The sequence below is a fragment of the Chinchilla lanigera genome, unplaced genomic scaffold (genome assembly GCF_000276665.1).
Source record: "Chinchilla lanigera isolate Chin_1 unplaced genomic scaffold, ChiLan1.0 scaffold00004, whole genome shotgun sequence".
NCBI lineage: Eukaryota > Metazoa > Chordata > Mammalia > Rodentia > Chinchillidae > Chinchilla > Chinchilla lanigera.
In genome coordinates this window covers 40,851,888-40,873,203 of record NW_004955405.1, presented here as the reverse complement: position 1 = coordinate 40,873,203, position 21,316 = coordinate 40,851,888, and the positions used below count along the sequence as shown (strand labels likewise).

At 43.7% G+C, this 21,316-nt stretch overlaps 2 protein-coding genes across 2 annotated transcripts; one reads left to right on the top strand and one right to left on the bottom strand.

The window, feature by feature from the left end:
• Positions 1-1,770: 1,770 nt before the first annotated feature.
• Positions 1,771-3,202, top strand: Mterf2 (mitochondrial transcription termination factor 2; the record flags this gene model as incomplete). The annotated part of the gene is given in 1 exon segment (XM_005374635.2): positions 1,771-3,202. A coding segment is annotated over 1 exon segment (1,170 nt). The 3' UTR covers positions 2,990-3,202.
• Positions 3,203-5,118: 1,916 nt separating this feature from the next.
• On the bottom strand, positions 5,119-21,296 carry Tmem263 (transmembrane protein 263; the record flags this gene model as incomplete). The annotated part of the gene is given in 3 exon segments (XM_005374633.2): positions 5,119-8,021; positions 11,582-11,651; positions 21,101-21,296. Coding segments are annotated over 2 exon segments (351 nt in total). The 3' UTR covers positions 5,119-7,734.
• Positions 21,297-21,316: the final 20 nt, after the last annotated feature.

Sequence of the window (21,316 nt, the reverse complement as noted above, 5' to 3'; positions counted from 1 at the left end):
AGGGCCCGGCGCTGTGAGCGCTGCGGGCCCAGGCCGGGCTAGCTTCCTCCGGAGCCGGTCAGGTGCCGGGCTCCCTCGAGGCGCCCTGGCCGCGCGGCCCGCGGGGAAATCGGGTGTGCAGGCCGGGTGCAGAAAGTCAGCGGCAGGAGTGAGGCCGCCCGCTCCGGGTGAGGAGTTACAGTACAGGCAGTGAGAAACAAGGCGGAGTCAGGGTGGGGGTGAGCTCGGCGCCGGGAGGGGGCGTTCCTGCCCACGCCTCGCGGAGCCTGCCAGCTCGTCTGCAGCGCGTGTGCGCTGGTTCGGTTATTTTGGAAACTTGGGGCATCCAAGATACTTTCAGCTACCCTTTGTACATACCGTACTCTGAAATGAAATTGTACTCCTCCGACTCGTGGTTCCCGAAGCCCCAGTAACGGCTACATTTATTCGGCGCTGCGAGATCTGCGCGTTTTACCCTCGCGGCGTTCTGCCGGGCTGCGGTGTTGCTCTTCCCGCTTTCCAGCGCTCAGCCCTTGGGGAGCATCTCCCGCTCCTCTGGCTGCTCCTGGGCTGGCGGACTTGCCCGGGATGCCCGCTGGCCCGGGAGTGAGGGCCAGGCGGGGCGCGGCCGTGTGGGCTGGGGACGGGCACCGAGCTTGCTGTCTCACGGGGAGTCACACGTCTGTCGCTGCTTTGCTGTCAGGCTGTCCCTCCACCTTCCCATGAAGATTGGTGACTTGGTAGAGATTTGCTAAGATACTTGCTTGCTCTCTTGCTGGCTACTGGTATTAGCAGGCAGAGGAAGGAAACTGACGGCACCGCTAAGACAAACGCTGTGCCCGCAGTGACGCTGCTGTCCCCATGGAAACCTTCGTGTTACTCCGTAGAGAGTAGTCATTTATCTGGGCTAGTGAGGGCGAGTGTGAAAGTGAAGCGTCCTTGATGTGTCGTGGCAAGGGCGGTGCAGGCCACGGGTCAGCGAGAGCCGTGCGTGAGCTTTCCCTGCAGATGAGCCCGCGCACTGACCGGGAGCGAGGCTTCGCGCGCTCGGGAATGTCAGCAAACTGACTAGTGGCGTTTTCATGTAAGATTTGCATTACATAAACACTTGGGCCTTTTCCGTTCATCTATTTTATGTCGATTTAACTCTGGCCAGCGGGACCCTAAGGAGACCGAGGGGGCCAAGGCTTCACTCATCCCAGTGCCGCCACCCGGGAGGCCCAGCGACATCAGGCCGAGGCAGCCGGACCAGGGTGCCCGGGGCTTCACTAAGATTGTCAGGTGGAACCCAGCATCCACCTGGCTAAGACTTATTTTAATTCTGGGTTCATAAGAAGGAGCCCCATTCACATAATTATAATAAAACAAGCATCTGTTACTAAAATTAATTGAGAGTAATAGCTATTCAGCAAAAATACTCTAAAATACAAAATGAGAAGACTCCCTTTTCCTAATAAGAGTATCTGCTACACACCAACTGTACAAACGAAAGAACTTCTTAAAGGTGGTGTGTGCGTGAGATGTGCAGGACGGGGAATCTTGTCTGATAACTTTGGCCGATGCGCTTTCGGCACCCAGGTCTTGTGCTAAGCACCGCACAAGGTCACTGCAGTTCTGTCTCAAAGGAGGCAGCAGCAGAGTCGTGGGACTGCGTTACAACTGCTTGGCACATTACTTAGCAAATTTTAAAAGTTTCAGATTTTGTTTCCACACCTCCTGCCCAGAGCTCTGAGCTGCCAGAGCGGCGCCCAGTCAGCCCTGCCCGCTGAGAGCCTCTCTCTTCTCTCGCAGCTGTGCCCGCTCCACTGAGCCACACCGGCTAGCCCCGGGACCTGCAGGAATGACGGGCGTGTTGCGGACGCTACTGCTGTTCCGAACTGGGCCCCACAGGCTGGGTTCTTTTTGGAGTGTGCCGATGGCGCCCCGATGGACCCTTCCCTCCGCACACTTGGCCTTTACGACGGATCGCCAGTCCAAGAGAGAAAACGAGAGAACAGTAGAAAAGCTCTGCAAGTTTTCAGCTGACGTCAGGAAAATCCGCAGATTGAAAGGATGGGTGCTTCTGGAGGAAGAAACCTACGTGGAAGAGGTGGTGAGTGTCTTACAAGGCCTGGGCGCCGACGCGGCCGCGGTGGCCAGCATCCTGGAGCGCTGCCCCGAAGCTGTCCTCTGCAGCCCCGCCGCGGTCGCCGCCCAGAGGGACCTCTGGCAGCTGGTGTGCAGGAGTGAGCAAGAGTTAGTCAGGCTCATAGAGCAGTCTCCAGAGGCCTTCTTCACCGTCCAGGACCAGGAGAACCTCAGGCTGAACATCCAGCTCTTTCAGGAGCTAGGGCTCAGGAATGTGGTGATCAGCAGGTTTCTGACAACTGCATCCAGTATTTTCCATCACCCTGTTGAGAAGAACAAGCAAATGATGCGGGTGCTCCAGGACAGCTACCTGAGCAGAGGCGGGTCTGAGGCCAACATGAAAGTTTGGCTGCTAAAATTATTAACCCAGAATCCATTTATTTTGTTCAATTCTCCGGCGGCTGTGAGGGATACACTGCAGTTTCTCCAGGAGCAAGGTTTCACCGACTTGGAAATTCTTCACCTTCTGTCCAAACTCAAAGGGTTCCTTTTTCAGCTTTGCCCACGAGGCATACAGAACAGTATGTCCTTCTCAAAAAAAGCATTTGAATGCACAGATCATGACCTGAAGCAGTTGGTTTTGAAATGTCCTGCTCTTTTGTATTATTCTGTTGCAGTTTTAGAAGAGCGAATTCAGGGATTAGTGAAAGAAGGTATTTCCATAGCTCAGATAAGAGAGACACCAATGGTTCTTGAATTAACACCACAAATAGTTCAGTACAGAATAAGGAAACTAAATTCCTTAGGCTACAGAATAAAGGATGGACATCTCGCAGATCTAAATGGAACAAAAAAGGAGTTTGAGGCTAACTTTGGCAAAATTCAAGCCAAAAGACAAAGGCCTTTATTTAACCCTGTGGCACCCTTAAGTGTTGAAGAGTGATGACTGACATTACTTTTGGCAATACAGAAGGAAACTGTTTTACAGATTCTATGCACTTCAGGCTGTGTAGAGTAAACCATTATTGTAAGGACCACCTTAGCTTCTGAGGAGTGTTTAAAGTTACTTGGAGGGTCCCGGATGTAGCTCAGCTGCACAGAGCCTGCCTGGCAAGCTCGAGGTCCTGAGTTTGATTTCCTCTATCAAAAATAAAATGTAAAGTTATTTTGAAACAGATGATTTCTGCTTCATATGCTGTATTTTAAATTTTAAACTGCATTTATTTCAAATAAAGTTGGTAACTTTATCCTTGAACTATTACTCCTAAACCTTATATACTATTGAACTGGTGCATCTGTGATACTTCGTAAGTAAATCATTTCTAAGAAACTTCACTGTGGGAACGTTGTCATTGTTCATCTCAGATGCAGATCAGTCTTCCTCACTGCCAGCCCTGAAACTTAGCCTTAAGTGAAAAAACAGCAAACTTCTGGTGCATTTTTAAAGAAAACTTCATCTGATTTTTGGAATAAGTAAGTACCTTGGAGAATCAAGTATTACCCAAAAAAGAATAACCAAGAGCCTGCTCCTGGGGTCAGTTTTGGTAAACCGGCCATCATGCCTGGTGGAACACAACCTACCTTTGTGACAGAGGAGGAAACTTAGCGAGGCTCCTGGGCTGCCTTGCCGCAGATTTAGTAAGATGTGAATAAATTCTGTTCAAACCTCATGAATAGAAGAGAGCAAGAAAGTGGTGCAGCGGAAGTCATGCTATTTTACGAAAGCATGGAATGCAAACAATTTTGAAGGCTTTTTTACAGAAACTTCCCTGTAAAATTTATCAATTCATATACATTTGCAGTAAATGAGCTTTCTAGAAAACTTCCTAAAAATCCAGGTCCGCCTACCCAGAAAAAAGTTGGTGCGCACTTGAGTGGTAGCATTTCCGAGTTTCCAGTTCTAACTTGCTCCAAAGTAAACATTACTCAGATAAAGACTGACATTCAGCTGTGAAGTTCAACCTTCTAATACACAGCCACACAGTTGTCTGACACTCAACATTATGCACAGCCTTTTAAGTATAGTGAAGAGATAGGAAGAATGCAGGTGCAGGCCTCGATCCCTTCTTTCAGCAGGTGCAAGTAACCCTGGCTGTCCAAACCTGTCTGCTCCTTAGGATAATGTGTAGCACCTGCGCCAAGTACGGGCACGCTGCAAACACTACTCTCAGTACAGTCAGGGGAAGCCTTGTCCAGAAGCACTGGGGAATGTCTGTCAAGCACATGGACAGACCAGAGGTAGGGAAATTTAAAAACAGGTTGAGGCTATGCAGCTTTTGCTTAAAGAAATGTTTGTGCTCAGCCCAGCAATCCACGGGGGATGGGAGCCACGGGAGAGCAAGCTAGGTCTGGCTGAGGAGCAGCAGGTGGGAGCCCAGCCCGCAGGGGCGCAGCAGGGGTGGGGAAGAGGAGTGAGAAGTAGAGTTGGGAGAGAGAAAAACAACTCCAGCAAAGGCTGAGGTCATTCCTTGAGACTGATGACAAAGCTCACCCCCGCAGTGTTCCTGCACAGGGAGGCAGCTTACGGACTGGACTTTATCCTAGGCCAGGACCCACTCCACTGTTCTGGCCCCAGGGCCTCCGCGAGTTTTGTCTTTTTTCCATTCTTACTCAGAGCGCCCTACAAAACAGAATTTTACAAAACCAACACCATAGCAGGCAAGAGTGCCTCGTAGGATGCTGGGGCTGAATTTCATTTCTACGAAAAGGGGCTCTAATAACAGAACTCCATGTTCTCCAGACAATTTAAGTGTAATTACATTTCCGCAGTGTGTTAGGTGTGCGGACCCCAGCCAAGCGGGAGCCCGTGGGGAAGGGGACGCAGACCCAAGACCCATTTCTGGGCAACTGTGACTTGAGCTAATTTGGAAGTGACAGAGACTGCAACAATACTGCCAGCTCGCCCCTTCCGTATTTAAAATCCAGGAATGCTGAGGAGTTGCAAGGGGGGAGAGCCCAGGGGAAGCAGGTGTGATTTCTACCTCCTCCCCAAGCCTTTCTTACCTCCCTGCCACAGGCAGAGAACCGCAGGTGGTGGTAGATGCAGTCATCAAGGGAAGTGAAACCTTGAACTGTGTGTTTTTCATCTTTATTAGAGTTGCTTAAAATATATCTATTTCACTGTTGTGTTGGCATCAAAATACATATTCTGGGATGTAACGTTTGTACATTATCACCACAAAAATTAAAAACTGGTCATAGCACGTTCAGAACTGCTATGTAACTAAGTTTTAAGATTGTCCTGTTTTTAAGTTTTCCCTTATTTCTTTAGATCTTTACGAAACGTTCTATTATTTTGCATATCATAGTGCTTTATTAACAATTCATGTGTTCTTTGCCCATCCCTTTAATACAAAAAAACTATTCAATTATTTCATCTGACATTTCACTAGTACATGATTTGTAATGTCAATGTTATTAGATCAGTCGTGGGTCATATCTTTGTGTGGCAAATACCCACTCAGAAAGTCCTCGGAATAGCGGATGCCTCCGGGTGCACACCAGAGGTGAGCCAATCCTGTCTCCATAGGCCACGCTGCTCATCCAGGAATAACTGGGAAGGCATGGGAAACGCAGCCAGCTGTGCATGTCACAGAGGCCAAGCTCACTCAGTGGCAACCTCTGTGAGAACGCTTCACTGGGACAGCTCCTTGGTCACATGGCAAAGCCCCTCTCAACTAAGTTTTGGTTTCAAACTGCAAACAACCTTGACAAGATAAAATGTACCAAGTGTCTTGTCTGTAGGACAAATTATAACCATTTTTCCTCAAGCAATTTTAAGAACAAACAAAGTTGAAAATATAAATATGCAAGCATACAGTAAACCAAAGTCTATACTTAGAAGAAATTTGGGTACAAAGCACAGCAGAGCCTGTGACTATGGAAGTTAGAAATACAAACTAGCAAGGAAGCAATACATAATTGCAAAACAGCAGGAAACAAGTTCTCCAATACCATTATTTAGATAATTTTGTTGGAGTTTTAAAAAAGATCCCCGTTGATCATTAAAACACTTGACCAGAATAAACCAACAGTATACCTTAAATCATATTGAATGACCCATTTAATTGAACTCCTTAGTGAACTTTTCAGTTTTGCATAAGCAGGAAAGTTCCACAACGTCTGTAGATTTGCTCAAAATCCCTGCTGGTTTTTATGAAAGTTTTTAAACGTTACTGTCTTCCTCATCTGCTGGCATTATTAATGCAATACTCTAATGGTTTACAAGCCAGCATTTATGCTTCAGGTGTTGGAGTGCCCTGTGTGGGTCCCCAGGGACACGGTCCTGATTTAATTACAGCAGCAGGCTGTCACACACCTGCTTCCTCCTTGCAGAGGATAGAGTGTGAACAACTCCAGACTTCAGATTTTTCAGGCCTGGACTGTAACACTCACGTGAAAGAGGGATGCCAAATCCATATGCCACTTGTCAGAATGCTCATGAAGCTGAGCACAAAAAACAATTCTAGCCAAGTTACCTTCCAGGGAGTGGACGAGGCATGATGGCAGGTTACGGAGACAGGACACTCTTCCCATCTGTAATTGAAACGCCAGTTCCCTGCCTGGGGGTGGCTGGAAAACAGCAGTCTACAGCTGCTTTACAAGACTGACCAGAAGATGACATTTTTTAGAGGCCTACAGAAACCATTCAGGGCACACCCATTTTCATTCAAAGCTAACCTATGGAGCCTATTTCATTTGAAAGTCAGTCCTCAAGTGTTTGTGGTGCTTTGATGGGATCTGGAAGGGAGTACTCTGAATAATTTAAGACATCTTAAAGACAGAATAGGTGTGAAGGACTCTATATCCTGCGTGCTTTAAGTATTTCTTAGGAACTTAGTATTTGTTCCTCAATATGAAACCTAACACAGCTAAGAAATGTTACTTAGGCACTGTGAGGTGTATTAATGGTGAAGCACGAACCCAGGTCCAAGTATACACTCTTATCTACTGGCCAAACCATTAACAAGCACTGTCTGAGCCACTGACCCCTACTCCTGAGATTCTTAAGAATGAAAACCTATTTCCCAACCTTTAAGAGAACCAAAAGCTAATTTTAAGAACTGCACAAATGAAGGTATTAGAAAAGATGTTTTCTTTTGTAAGGCATCAATGATTAAGCAGAATGTGTATCTGACAAAAGATGGTTAACAGTACCATAAAACCATTTTATGTTTTGTTTTACACTTCTCCAATTCTTGCCACTTCTGCCAGATTAAATGAGAATGCCTCCTGGCCTCAACAACTACCGCTTTAAAAACTAAGACATCCGAAGCTATGAGGCACATCAAAGGTACAGTTTATGTAGTTCAAGGTTCCCTTCCAAAGGGGCAAATGAATTACCTGGCACATTGTACATATGGAACTGTAAAGGTCATCTAACTAAATTTAACTTTCACATTGTAGTCAAACTGAAAGACTGAGAGGAAATATTCAAACATACCATATATTCAATTACAGCTGAGTAAGTGTAACACTTTACCAGATAAAAAGCTGGAAGTTAAGTATGAGAAACCTTCATATACTGTGCTAGTATTGGTCTCTTTAGCTGAAAGCCAGTCATCAATACTTTCAACACAGCAGTTTAGAAGATAATCGTCCAGAACAGGTGACTTTGTTGTAGTCCGACGCAGCGATTCAATGCCACTGGCATCAGAGTGCTGTGGAAAGCAAGTGTATCTCCATATCCTAGTCAGACTTGTCTTTCTTCTTTCCTGTTAAGGGCACTTTGTTGACAACGGCAGACCCCACTGCTGTGACACCTCCAGCCACAGCGGACACGCCCCCTCTCACCAGCCCTATTCCCATGGAAGGCACAGTTGTAACAGCTGTTTTGGTCACCTCCAGACTCTTTCCACCAATCCAAGCCACACCGCCAATGGTGGCGCCAACAGCTCCCTTGGTAACACTGAAGATACCCCCAGTCACACGGGATAACATGCCTGGCTGCTGCTGCGGATGGTCCTTCATGGAACCTAACAAGAGAAAACACGACGTCAACTCTGAGTCCCCACGACAGCAGTGCGTAGCCATCAGGTGACCCTCCTCAGTCGGCAGTTGACTGAGGACAATGAAGAACTGTCACCTTGAAGGTACATGCAGCCATGTGTTACACACCTTGGTCCAGTGCTGTGTTGGTGTCTCCAGAAAGAACTGCTGTAACCACCAGACAACAGTCATACACGGAACCCTATTTTAAATGTTTCCCTTTGATTTTACAGGCTTTACTGTTTATCTTTTTTACATCCTAAAAGGAACACGAGAAAACAAAAGATAAACACGGGTAGCCCTTCATTCCCTCGCTACAGTGCCTCAGTCGTTACTGGAACAGTGGGCCTCATATAAAGCAGTGGTTCTCACGTACAGCCTAAGAACCCTAGGGCTTCCGGAGACTGTCTTTCCCCTCTCAGGAGGCAAAGATGCTTTCATAGTAACAGAAAACTATTGCTGTCTTTTAACTTTCACTCTGTCACGAGCCCACAGCGGAGTTTCCCAGAAACAGATGACGTGCAGTAGACAGAGGGCAGAAGCAGCTGTCCTGCCCGGGTTCCAACAGGCTGCGCAGAGCCCGTGGGCAGCGTCATCTGATCACATGTCGTTGTTTTGGAAAGAGGTACTTCTCATTACAGCATGTTAATATGGGTTTGTTTGGTTTATTTAGTGAATAAAAGATGAAAATTTCTCCATTTTTATTGATAATACGGTAAACACAAGCTCTGTGAGGCCTCAATTTTTGAGTGTAAGAGTGACCTGAAACCAAATAACCTGGGAATCATTAACTTAAATACATTTGGGTCACTGCTCAGTTGTGTCCCTTAAAATTTATTTAAAGGGCTAAAGCTGTGTCAAGACAGGAAAATTAGTCATTAAAGTCCTAGTGCCTAAAATCATCTTTCTTCAGAGGTATGCAGGCCAGATAAACTCCACACAGCATGGCCGATACTTCTGTCAGCTCCTCAGTCACTCTCACAGGACAGAAGCTGTGCTCCAGCATCTATAGTTTTATAGCATTCTGCAGACACTCAAGAGAAGGTAGCCCCAGCAGAAAAATTTAGCTTTTCCTAAGTCATGACTTTTCTTTGGTTAAAAAATTTTTTTAATGGGACCACACAAATTACCAGGTAACTTCAAACTGCTGAGATGTCTAATGGAGATTTTGTCAGCCTTTGACTGCACCCGCTTCAAGTGAACACAGTACTTTAGGCAGCAACAACAGCAAGCAAACATCATCGAGAAGTGCGTGCTGACTATGAATCCAAGCTTCACTCCCTGACCAGGTACAGGCTCGTACAGAGGGAGGCTTCTTGGGTACACAGGAGGGAACAACAGCACCAAGCTGCCAGATCCTAGCAGAGTGAGGTAATCAGAGAAGGTAACAGGGAATCTGCTAACACTTAATGGAGAAAAAGGAAGAATTCTGGAAATCGAGTTTTCTAATACACAAAGCATAAATTCACCTTGAGAAAGTTTTTCTCCACAGTGTTTAAATAGTACACAGATATGTGTATAGCAATGGCTACATTTTTAAAAAGGTCAATCAAATGCTTGCAGTAAAACCAAATAGTGGGGCCTGTGATGCAGCTCAGCGATCAAGCCTTTCCTGCATAGCATGTGCAAGGTCCTGAGTTCAATCTCCATGATCAAAACACTCACAAGCAAAAATTGACATAAAATTTTAAATGGCTACAATAAAAGACAAGGATCTAGACATGACAAGCTTAGGATGGAATGGATTCCATAACTAGTAACTTTTTTGTATGTAAAGTCAAACACAGGAAAAAAAGCAAAACTCTGATCTGAGGGTTGCAGGTGACGAGCCAAACACCGGATATCTCACTTGCAAAACTATCTTGCTTTGCTAAATTTGCTACACATGCATTTAATGAGGACAAATTATTTTTCACAATCAAGTACGTATTAATACAGTTCTCTAATTAGTGTACTCTTAATCACACCACATAAATGGTGCTTTTTAAGCAGGTGGCACATGAAAACATTCCTGGGGCTCTGCTCTCTCCCTTGACAATCAAGCTCCTGGGTGGCCTGTATCCCCTTCTCATTTCTTTCCCAGAAACTGCGTAACTCTCACCGAGGTCTAGCTCTTCTTTTCAGAACTCTACTAGGGGTCTAGTCCTGAAAATAAGGTAAGGAAAAGAGCTGACCTAATAGTTTTCTACGTTATTCTGCCAGTAAGTCAAGTCAATTAGTTCCTCCACCTTCTTTTAGGCTTAAGTGAAGTTTTTCATTGTGTTGTTTTCCTAGCAATTTCATTTGCTTGCATTGCAATATATACAGAAAACTGAAACAGCAGGGGACAGAACTGGGAAGAAAATACAATGCCTCAAGTCAGGACTTCTAGCAGTCAACATGCAACTTGCCAGGGAGATCATTATATTAACAACAGTTTATATACCAGTGATGCCAAACCTATGGAACACATACTGCAGGGGCTATTTGTATCACTGAAACCTTTAAAAGGTTTGCCATCACTGGATACCAAAACCATAAATAAAAAATGTCTATAGTCATTTCCTGTATGTGTTATGGTTTGTGTCTGGATGTCCCCCCAAAGCCTCATGCAGTTATGGGGCGGGCTTCTAGAGTTTATTTAGGATTCAGGGTCCACCGCTGGAATTATGGATGTGAGCACTACACCTGCCCTGGGGCGAGTAGTTTGCATACAATGTAAGGGAGGGAAAGAGGCTGCTTGCCACTGCTCTTCCTTTCTGCTCTTGTTGCTTTTGCTGTCTTCTGCAGCCATGAATGGTTGCTCTCTGCAATGTGCCACTCTGCCTTGGAGCCAGCCACGTACGGACTGAAACTTCCACAAACTGTGAGCTAAATAAATCTTTCTTTCCTTAATTTTGGGCATCAGGTATTTTGTCTCAGCAACGAGAGAAAAGTAACCAAGACAGTATGAAACCAGGACCAGCGCGGGGGCTGTGATTGTTTTCAAAGCTTTTAGAAAAAAATGATTCATGATGTCACTATTTTCAATCTAAAAAAGAATTAAATTCAGAAAGCCAATCTAAGCAGTCCCCAAAACCTTGTATTAAGAAATAGCTACCAATTACAACAGCTTAACATCTCGAATGCCTCTGGCAGTAGGTGATTTTTGGTTTTTTTTGTTGTTGTTTTTTTCCCAGTACCGGGAATTGAACTCACGACCTTGCGCTTGCCAGGCTGGCACTGTGCCACTGAGCTAAATCCCCAGCCCCTCAGTAGGTGATTTTTGGTATGCAGGACATCAAACATAAACACAGTCCACCCTTCCTCTGTGCCTCCTTGCACCTTTATAGATGAGAGGGTGTTCTTATGAAATGGTCTAAAAATAAAGGGTGGTCAAAATTAAGCTGTATCTCTGTTCACCAGTATCGGTACTTCTTTACTCCAGGCTAAAAATGTTTATTTTGGGGATGTACTTACTGACCAGGTAAATAGACTATAATTCTTTACAGTTAATAAAAATAATCAGAGCTTTAATTCACTAGGAATTAAATTCCTTCCAGTCTTAGTGTTATAGATGCATATTTACCTTCTGGTGGTTCATCACTAAGGTAGGATGGGATTTCCTGCGGATTTTTATCTGCCTGATTCATGATCTCCTAAAAAACAAACAGATACATTAGTTTTAAAGTGACACTACCACTTACCACATACTAAATTAAGACTTAACCAGCTTTATTCAGAAACCATTTTTAAGAACCCACAAGACTACTTCATCCTCTCTACTTCAAACTGTAGTGTTTAACCAATACCCTAGGGATGGAGACTTAGTTCAGTGACACAGCATCCACCTGGCAAGTGTGAGGTCCTGAGTTCGATTCCCAGTACAAAAAAAACCCTAAATAGCAATAGATACTACAAGTTTTGTCTAAAACACCAGCAGAATGGCAACTCTGTGTCAGATTCCCTACACTGTTACTGTGCAGAACTGAAAGTGGTCAACTGAGACGGCCAGAAGGTGGAGCTGAGCAGAAGTAAATGCACCCCTGTCTTACAGACACCACGGATCTGAATCAGTAAGGAATTCTGCAGACTGCCATGTTCTTAGAGCTCTTAGGAAAAGAGGTAGTAATGAACTTAAAAATCTACTTATAGAAAAATATAAATGATTATTTCTGTGTTAAAAGTAGGAGGTCTAGGAGATAAAATAAGCTATCATGGGATAAAGAAAACATGCTTAAAATTTCTTTCCCCAATTTCATTTACTATCTTAAAATTTGCTTTTAAATTCACATGACTAAGTAAAAATTAAGACAAGTCAAATTGGTCTAAAAGTGCTCTTTAAGATGTACTATCTTGCTTGGGCAAAAACTAGGTTTGTGACCCCAGCAGTCAACCAAGCATTTCTTAAGTCATACATGCTTAGAGCCTAAATCGCCACCTCTGAACATAAGCAACAGATATTTAAAGGACATTGTAGAAACTGACATGGTACTTTAATCATTAATTAGTGAACAAATAGTGATTGAGCACCTACTCTGGACTAGGTGATGGGATACAGCAGTGATCATGCAGACCCAAGAGTCCCTGTTCTCATGAAATGGCCACTCTAGTTGGGGGAAAGAGTTAAAAAAATACACAAACACTATATGGCATGTCTGATGGTGCTAAACGCTGTAGAGAAAAAGGCTAGAGGAGAAGAGGACGTGCTACCTACACAGGACTGTGTGTGAAGGCTTCAGTGCAGTTACAGCCCACAGGAGGAAGACGTGTCAGATACAGGCAGGAGGTTCCCCCTGACAAGGTTGTACACGCTATCTACTCCATGTTAGTTATTTCCTGCAGCAGTTTTAGGTATCAGATAGGCAGATGAAGAGCAAGGGCAAAGGTCCCCAGGCGGGAGCTTAGGGGCAACAGCAAGAATGAACCATCAGTAAAGCAGGCAGGGGCCACACCAGTGGCAGCAGGAGCCAAGGCCAAGCGTGTGCGGTGGGGCGCAGACAGGCAGGGCCTGCAGGCAGCTGGAGCCTGGCTCTTACTGAGTGGTAGGAAGCTAGGAAAGGGAGTGGACAGAGGAATGGAGTTCTGATTTACATTTTTACAAGATCTTCCTGGCTGCTGTAGGGAGAACAGACAACAGGAGAGGTCAGCAAGGAAACAAAAAACTGCTAGCAAAGGCTGAGGAAAATGGGATTTTCAAAGGTAAGTTTAACTTCATGCAATTCATCTTGCCATGACTTTAAAACGAAAATCCTAACCAGGTGTGGTGTCCCATGCCTATAATCCCAGCAATCAGGGGGCTAAGGCAGGAGGACCACTGCAAGTTTGAGGCCAGCCAAGGCTTACAAAGTGAGTTCAAGGCCAGCCTCAACAGTATAGTGAAACTCTGTCTCAAAAACAAACATAAATCCTATCTGTGATGAGACTCCATTGTACCCCAAAGTCCAACAGCACATACCATATGTTTCATGAATACCTTTTAGTGCTCTAGTGAGAGTCCTGCTCAGGCCACTTAGCAGTAGCACCTAATCTCATCCCGGTCTGCTTGGTGAATTTGGCACATCCTATATATACTTAAATTTTAAAGAGTAATAGCAAAGCTATATGACCTCTTATAGAAAGCCAAAAGATGACAACTGGTACATTCCTCAGAGAAGAGGTTCTTTTTTTTTTTTTTAATTTAATAAAAGGGCATATTTATTTATGTTTACAAACAAGTTTCAAAAACAAAAGGAAAACATGTATGCTTCTACTTATTAACCGTTTTCAAAATGCCAACAGCCCTCATGCTGTATGAAGGTCTCTTAAGGATTAGAAAAATCAATACAGTTCACTCACAGTTCACCAAGACATCACTGAACTAACAGACAAAAACAAAAAGGACTGAAGTTCTCTTGTAATAGTTTGATTTAATTTGATTTGCCTGAAATAACAAAAGCATTTCAAGCATCTTTCATTATGTAGTTGATGTCCTGCATTAAACAATCTACTAAATTCTGAACAAAGGTTATTAGCAAGTTTTCAAAAATTTTAAAAATTAAACAGTTGTTTCAAAACCATTAAGTAGTAAATGTATTTAAGAAACTAATCAGGACAGATGCCATAACTTCATTAGAACACCACTGCTCATGTTTTTTTTGTTTTGTTTTGTTTTTTCTTTTTTTAAACAAAGCATTAGTGTTATCTATTTGGCTATTAGTATTAGCAATTTATCTACAATATTTAACAAGGTAAATTGTAGGCAAAAATTTAGTACAGTTTCAATAGAAACACCCCTTTTTTTCCTGAAAATACAGCAGTATTTGAAGGACTAATTTTTCTGTGCATCAGTTGTAAGGAAGCTTCCCATCTATGAACAGGAACAAAAAAAGTATCTACAAACCTTTGTACACAGATCTTTATCATTTATAAACATAAATAATCCAAATTATTAACAGCCAACAGCAGAAATTAAAGATTCAATTCAATTCAATGATCCAGGGCTCTTTGTCTCGCCCAGCTCGACTCAGAGAAGAGGTTCTTGATGATTCTCTAATTTGAAAATTCCCTCAAACTTGACAATTGTATTTATTTCCATTCACATGTATTTTTTCTTCAATTTATCATCATCATAAGATCATAACATTATACAGCATAGTGGATAAGGCTCTGGGATTGGAAAGCCTAAAGCTGAATCCCAACTTGACCATAAGCTGTGTGGCAGAGGAATAATAACTTCATTACTCTTTCTATTTAGGAGTTTTCAAATACAAATTAAAGATATTACGGCCCTAGCTCTAAAATACTATTTAACAAATTCCCAAACAAAACATACAGAAACTCCTAGCAGAATGTGTATTTTGTCTGTGGAAAACGGCTGTTTTGGAGGCACTACCCCCAACCCCCGAGACTGTTAAATTCAAGAAAATAGACACCTTTGTGTGATTTGCCTATCACTACAATTCAGTATACATACTCCACACACACACACATACACACACAGAGACACATATACACAAGATGACAGGCTGATCACCAATCAATAGAAGCAAGCATACCCTCACAGAAACGTGGGTAAATCACATGCACACAGAAACTCAGAATTCTAACTGGAGCTGGAATTGGATTACGACAGTAACTGCACAAAGTGCGTGTTTCTTTGCGGTGCCAAATCCCTACTGGTAGTCTTACTTGTCCTCCTAATACAGGGTCCTTTAAAAAGTGTGTTTTCTACACTGTTATCTGTTGTACAGTTAGAAAATACCATCCTTTAAAGATAAGGGTTACTTTATACTATAATTTTATTAAGACATCTGCAAATTCATCTGAACAATGTAAATGGACTTCACCCTTCTGTGTGCAGGTGCTGAGGCGCCAAGAGCTTCCAGAAGCACACTGAGCTTTAGGGCCTGTGCTGTAAGAAGCCACCTAACACAAGAACAGACGGAAGTCAGTGCTACTTTAGTCCAGTGAGGTGGAAAACAGTCTTAACTGTTTTTCCTGTCCAAATAAATGCTTGGGCCAAAAATCTAGAAGTCACACTGACTTCCTTTCTTTATGTCAGTAAATTCTGTTGCCTAAATAAACCCAGAACATGAGCGCTTCTCATCACCACTTCCACACAACACTAGACCACCTAAGTCACCATAAGCTCCACTCAAACTACCAGAAAATCTCTGAACTGGTCTCTGAGCTTCCACTTGTGCTCTCTTTTCAGTCCAGCCATGGACTCTCTCTCAAACTCTATTGACTCACAGTAAAATCCAGAGTCCTTACACCGTGGCCTTGCAGCCCAGAATCTCACTCCCACTTCTACTTTAGCATTATCTCCTACTAGAACAGTCTTGTTTGTCCCGCTCTGGAACAGCGGCCCTGTGTTTATCCTCTTCTGAAGGCTCTTCCCAGACCTGCACCTGGCTCATCACCCACCTCACTCAGGTCCCTGCACAAACGTCCCTGGCCACCTATTAACAGCAGAGCGCCCGGGGCTGGGGATTTAGCTCAGCGGCAAAAGCGCCTGCCTGGCATGCGCAAGGTCGTGAGTTCGGTTCCCGGTACCGGAGAAAAACAAACAAACAAAAAAAAACAAAAAAAAACAGCAGAGCACCCTCTACCACTCTCCCTGTCATCTTCACCTAACCTTGATATGCTTCTATCTTTTTGTCTTTCCACTCAGAATGTTAACTCTACAAGAATGAGGATGAGGTGTTATTCACAATTCCATCTCCAGAGCTTTCATCAGTGTCTGATGCACGGGGAACACCCAACACTGTACTTGAATTTTCTGTATGAAGGAGCGTATCACTCAGGTATCAACAAGAGACGAAAGGGAAAATCTAGGATGCTGGACACCTAGAGTAAGGAACTAAGGTGACGATGAAGACAGGGGACTTTAGAAGAGAACCCATCCTGGCAACCTCCCAACACGCTGTTTGTGAGACGCCTCCAGGGCATCCACAGAAGCCTTCAGCAGTCAGCAGATTTAGGCCAGAATTGGAGCTGAGCTTCTCAGAGTGGCCTGAAGCGATGGTGGATGCTGTCAGCAGGTGACAGGATCAAGAAGAGGAGGGCTGGGAAGGGCTCTTAACTGGACTGCTCACAGCTGAGGTCAACAGAAGAAGAACCAATAAAAACCAGGAAAGAGTGGTCAAATGAGTACACCTTCACAGAGGGCAAGGAAACACTCCTCGGCTTTCTAAAGATATATATAACAAAGATATTAAAATAATTTATGACTAGCAAATACAACAGGAAAATGTAAATATTATCTTAGAGACTAGTATAGAAGATATATACCATATGATCAAATTATTTTTAAAACACACAAAGAACAGTAGGCCAAAGTGTTAAGACCTCCACTAAGGGGAAGAAACATGCCTGTAACAGTGATGGTGAACCTTTCAGAGACCAAGTACCCAAACTGTAACCCAAAACCCACTTATTTATCTCAAAGTGCCAACATTGCAATTAAACCCAAATACTGAGGTTTTAGTTTAAAAAAAAACAACTCAAACAGTCACATCTTTTGTCTTAAAAGAAAAACAACAGTGTGCCATAAGGTCACCACCACAGGTGTATAAGGTATTGATAAGATACGTATTATTTAAATATATTTATAGTTTAATGTAGTATTTACAGTCAGTATTTCCATATATATGCATATAAAAATATGCAGTTAACATTTCTATTTTTATTTTCTACCATAAAAATTAAATTTGCAATTAAAGAAAAGATGTTTTTAGTCCTGGAAATCAATGATGTTTACAAATGGTACTTTAAAGTTCATCTGATCCCACTTGTTCTGGGTTTCTGTCTACAGGTGAAGTTGCTCATCTAGAAAATAATGTACTTGAGTCACATGATGCTTTAAGAAAATGATACAACTGGTGAATTTTGCTCACGCATGTGCCCTTGGGGGAGGAGGTCCTGACAAACCTGACTACGTGAACTGTACGGTCAAGACCACTACCCCATTATGTCGCCGAATGGCTCTGATGTGGAACTCTACACAAGTAACTTCTGTAGAGGCAATTATTCAGAAAAATATCTTGGTTTTAGTGTTTTCCTTGACATCTTTTTTCTATTTAAGAGGAAGTACAAAGATACGATGTCTCCCTTCTACTGCCAGCTTCTAGGGAGCTTTTAGCTGAAATCCAAACTCCACTAAGTAGCCTCTTGTGGCCTGTGTTGTCTCCCCACCCCCTCAGGACTGTGACTGCCATTTTATATCTGGCTTGCAATATGAACACCTTATTTATATTTGTACCATTCTGTTAAGTGTTTTTGCTATATCACAAAGCACATATCAACACACTACCCAAATTTTTAGTGTACAAAAAAAAAAACTAAGCTATGACTGTGCTTTTCAAGTGTACCTTTTTGGAGTGGGCAGTGGTTTGCCTGGGGCTTGAGAAGCTGCAGGAGAGACACGACACATGCATCTTATTCTGCAGCAGTTTAAACACTTAAATTCACACACAGTAAGAAGTGAAATGGATGGTGCATGGGAGTTTTTCCACAAGCACTAGACTTTCAGGAATCTGCTTCTGGGTCGCTCTCCTCTTACCTGTGTCCCACCAGCCCAGCTACATGCCCACTCCTACCACTAGGTCATTCATTCTGTACCAGACTCTGAAATGCAGAGTTACCTACTATAATTCAGAAATACAGTTACATTTAAAATTATTAGTGATAGTTACCGATAAAGTTAAAAGAGCAAATCTGGATCCCTGCCAGGCCATGCATGGCTACCCAGACTAGAGGACCTTGAGGTCTTAAGTGGCCAGAGACAGGGTTCTGATTTGATCTTAATGTCTGACTTCCTTATTTATCACTTGTCTTGACACCAAGCATGCAGTATTAAAATTCCTCTGAAACTCTTAGGGTAACAAAAGTTGTGTAAAATCCAGAAGTATTTTAGATCCCCCCAATTCCAAAGTGTAAGACAGTTACCTTTCTTCCTTCCATATACAAAAACTATTCCTAACCGCTACATGCAGATACAACAAAATTTTAATGATAAACCTCTCTGTGGATATTACCATGTTACTACTAAAGAGAAATTTTTTATGCAGTTATCTCCCTTATCTACAAGGGATCTGTTGTGACACCCCCAGTGAAAGCCTGAATCTGCAGATAGTACCAAACCACCCATCTACTGTTTCTCCTGTGTATACATCCATTCCTATGATATAGTTTAAATCATACACCAGGCAAACAATAACAACAACGATTATAACAATATATTATAATAAAATCAATATGGTCTCTCAAAATATACTTTCACATTTTCACTTAAAGGAAGCACTTTACAGTTTCTAAATCTCAACTCCAACATCACTTGCACTTTGGGGTGATAATTAAGTAAAGTAAGAATTACCTAATTACAAGCACTGTGGTAATCTATGTGATAACCTAGATTAGGGCTATTAAGTGACTAACAGATGGGCAGCATATACAGCATGGATACTCTGGACAAACTGACAGACTCATGTCCCAGGTAGTATGGAGCAGCACAGTGCAAGATTTCTTTAGATTACTCATAATGGTATGTGACCTAAAACTTACTGTTTACTCCTGAATTTTCCATTTAATATTTCTGGAAAATATGGTTGACTGCAGGTAACTGAGACTGCATGAAGGGAACCCCATGGGTAAGGGGGTGCTGTTGCATTAGCCTTCTGCTGGATACCACCACTGCACACCTGTTTCTCTTCAAATGGGAATTGTAATGACAAACACAATCCTTATGCCCTAAATATAATCTAATAAATGAAAAATACACATGTGGTGACAACTACAAATTGTGTGAAAATGGCAATTTTAAAATGTTACCTTCAAATGATACGTCAAACAAATTAAATCCCATATAAACCATGTTCCCTGAACTCACTGAATCATTAGTTTGACATATGTCTGAGTCCTACTATGTGCTAGGGATCCTGCTAAACAGTTAAGGTTCCCACATAATTAAACATAAACACACCCCTCTAAATGAGAGCCTACAATCAAGTGGAAACATACTTTCCCAGCAGTTACCCTCGTTTGTTCTGTTCACTCATTCAAGAAACAGTCTATTTTTGAGATCTCTAGGAGCTCATAATGCATGTATGTTCCTACTGAAGAACATACTTTCCCAGGAAAGGGCATGCTGACAGACAACAACCTTTAGATCAGGACCACGACTTGAGTTACTCGATGGACACAAATCAGTTCTACCTTTTGGTCCTGACGTGACGCCAGTTGTAAGCAGATTTTTAAAGAAACCGTAACTGTGAAAGACTTTTTTGCTATAGACTGTACAGCATGACAGCTAATCCATCAACAGTTCTTCAGTGGGGTGCAGATGCATAATTCGTGTCCAGTACAACAGCATCACAGATAGAGCAGCTGGCAAGGAGACTGAGTAAAGACCAGTAACACCACCATCCGCTAGAGTAATTTACTCCAATAATAGAAATAACAAACACCTCTTTGAAAACTCTCCTTTAAAAAAAAAAGGAAAACAGATGAATCAGTGTGGTTTGTGGATTTCAGCTTATATAAATCCGACTTTTTTCACACTGTAAACAAAGTCTAAACAGTACACATATTTACCTATGCGTACCACCCCTGTAACGTAACAAATTCAGTAGTTCTTTGTATAAAGCTCAACTACAACAGTACACAACAGGCTAGCTTTAGCTGCTTCAGAATATGTTATTAACAAGTAAGTGCCAATTTTCCTATGTAAGAGAGATTGTAAGTGAAGTAGCTAGATTCTTCTACATGTTCTATATATAGGAACTTTGCCACATCCTCACTCCCATGTCTTAGTTCCTTTGCCAAGTAACTGCTAGGATATGCAAAAATACATTACAGAGAGTGCTAACACACAAACACCGACGTCAGTGTACCTAAAACACCAGCCTGCTGTCTGTGGGCTTCTCCAGGGAACCATCCTGGCTGAGCAGGCAGCTTGGAAAGGTGGCCCCTGCCCACTGATCAACAATAAACTGACTACCAGAAATGCATTGAGGCCAGCAAGGAAGAAGACATCATCTGTCACTAAAACTTGTAAGCTATACAGTGACAAGTAACAACTGTGGTGGGGATGTAGCTCAGAGGTGCAAGGGCCTGCCAGGCAAGCGCAAAATCCTGAGTTCGATTCCCGGAACCACAAACAACAACTGACAGCGTCAAAATGGCACCTTTCAGGGGCTGCCAGGGAAACACCAAGCAGTCACAATACTGTCCACTCAGGGAACCGGTACATCTGTTGTTCTCACTAAATTACAGATTCCTCGCTGGTTCAGCTGGCAGTTGCATCCCTACCATGTGCCAGACGCCCTTAGGCACTGAAGCGGAGGAGCTTAGGTACAAGAAGTGCAAACCCTCGGGACGATAAGGAGCTCCTGGAGTGTAAGAGGCAGGCACACACAGCCCTGCACGCGTCTCTGCAGGCACCCCCTCACCCTTTGTAAGGCTGCCCGCGCTGGACGCACAGTGCTTCAGCTCAGCTTGGCTGCCGACGCGTCTGCGGTAACAAAGACCAGAGCCAGGGAAGCCGAGGCACAACAGCATGCCCCCGGGTCTGGGAGCGGCTACTCCCTCCCGTCTCCAGGCAGGTACGAGCCACGCACTCGCGTACCTGTCGGGCGGCCGGGCGTCGGGGAGCCCAGGAGCTCGCGCATCGCCAAGCCGTGAAGGGTAAACAGCACCTGCCCCCAGCAGGACCCGCTTCCGGGGCAGGCGCCGCGCCGACACGGCCCCGGCCCAGGGGTCCCGCCCTCCGCAGCCGCTCCCCGGGGATCCCGAGGCGTGACGTGGCAGGCGGCAGAAAGGGACCCCGGAGGCGCCGTGGGTG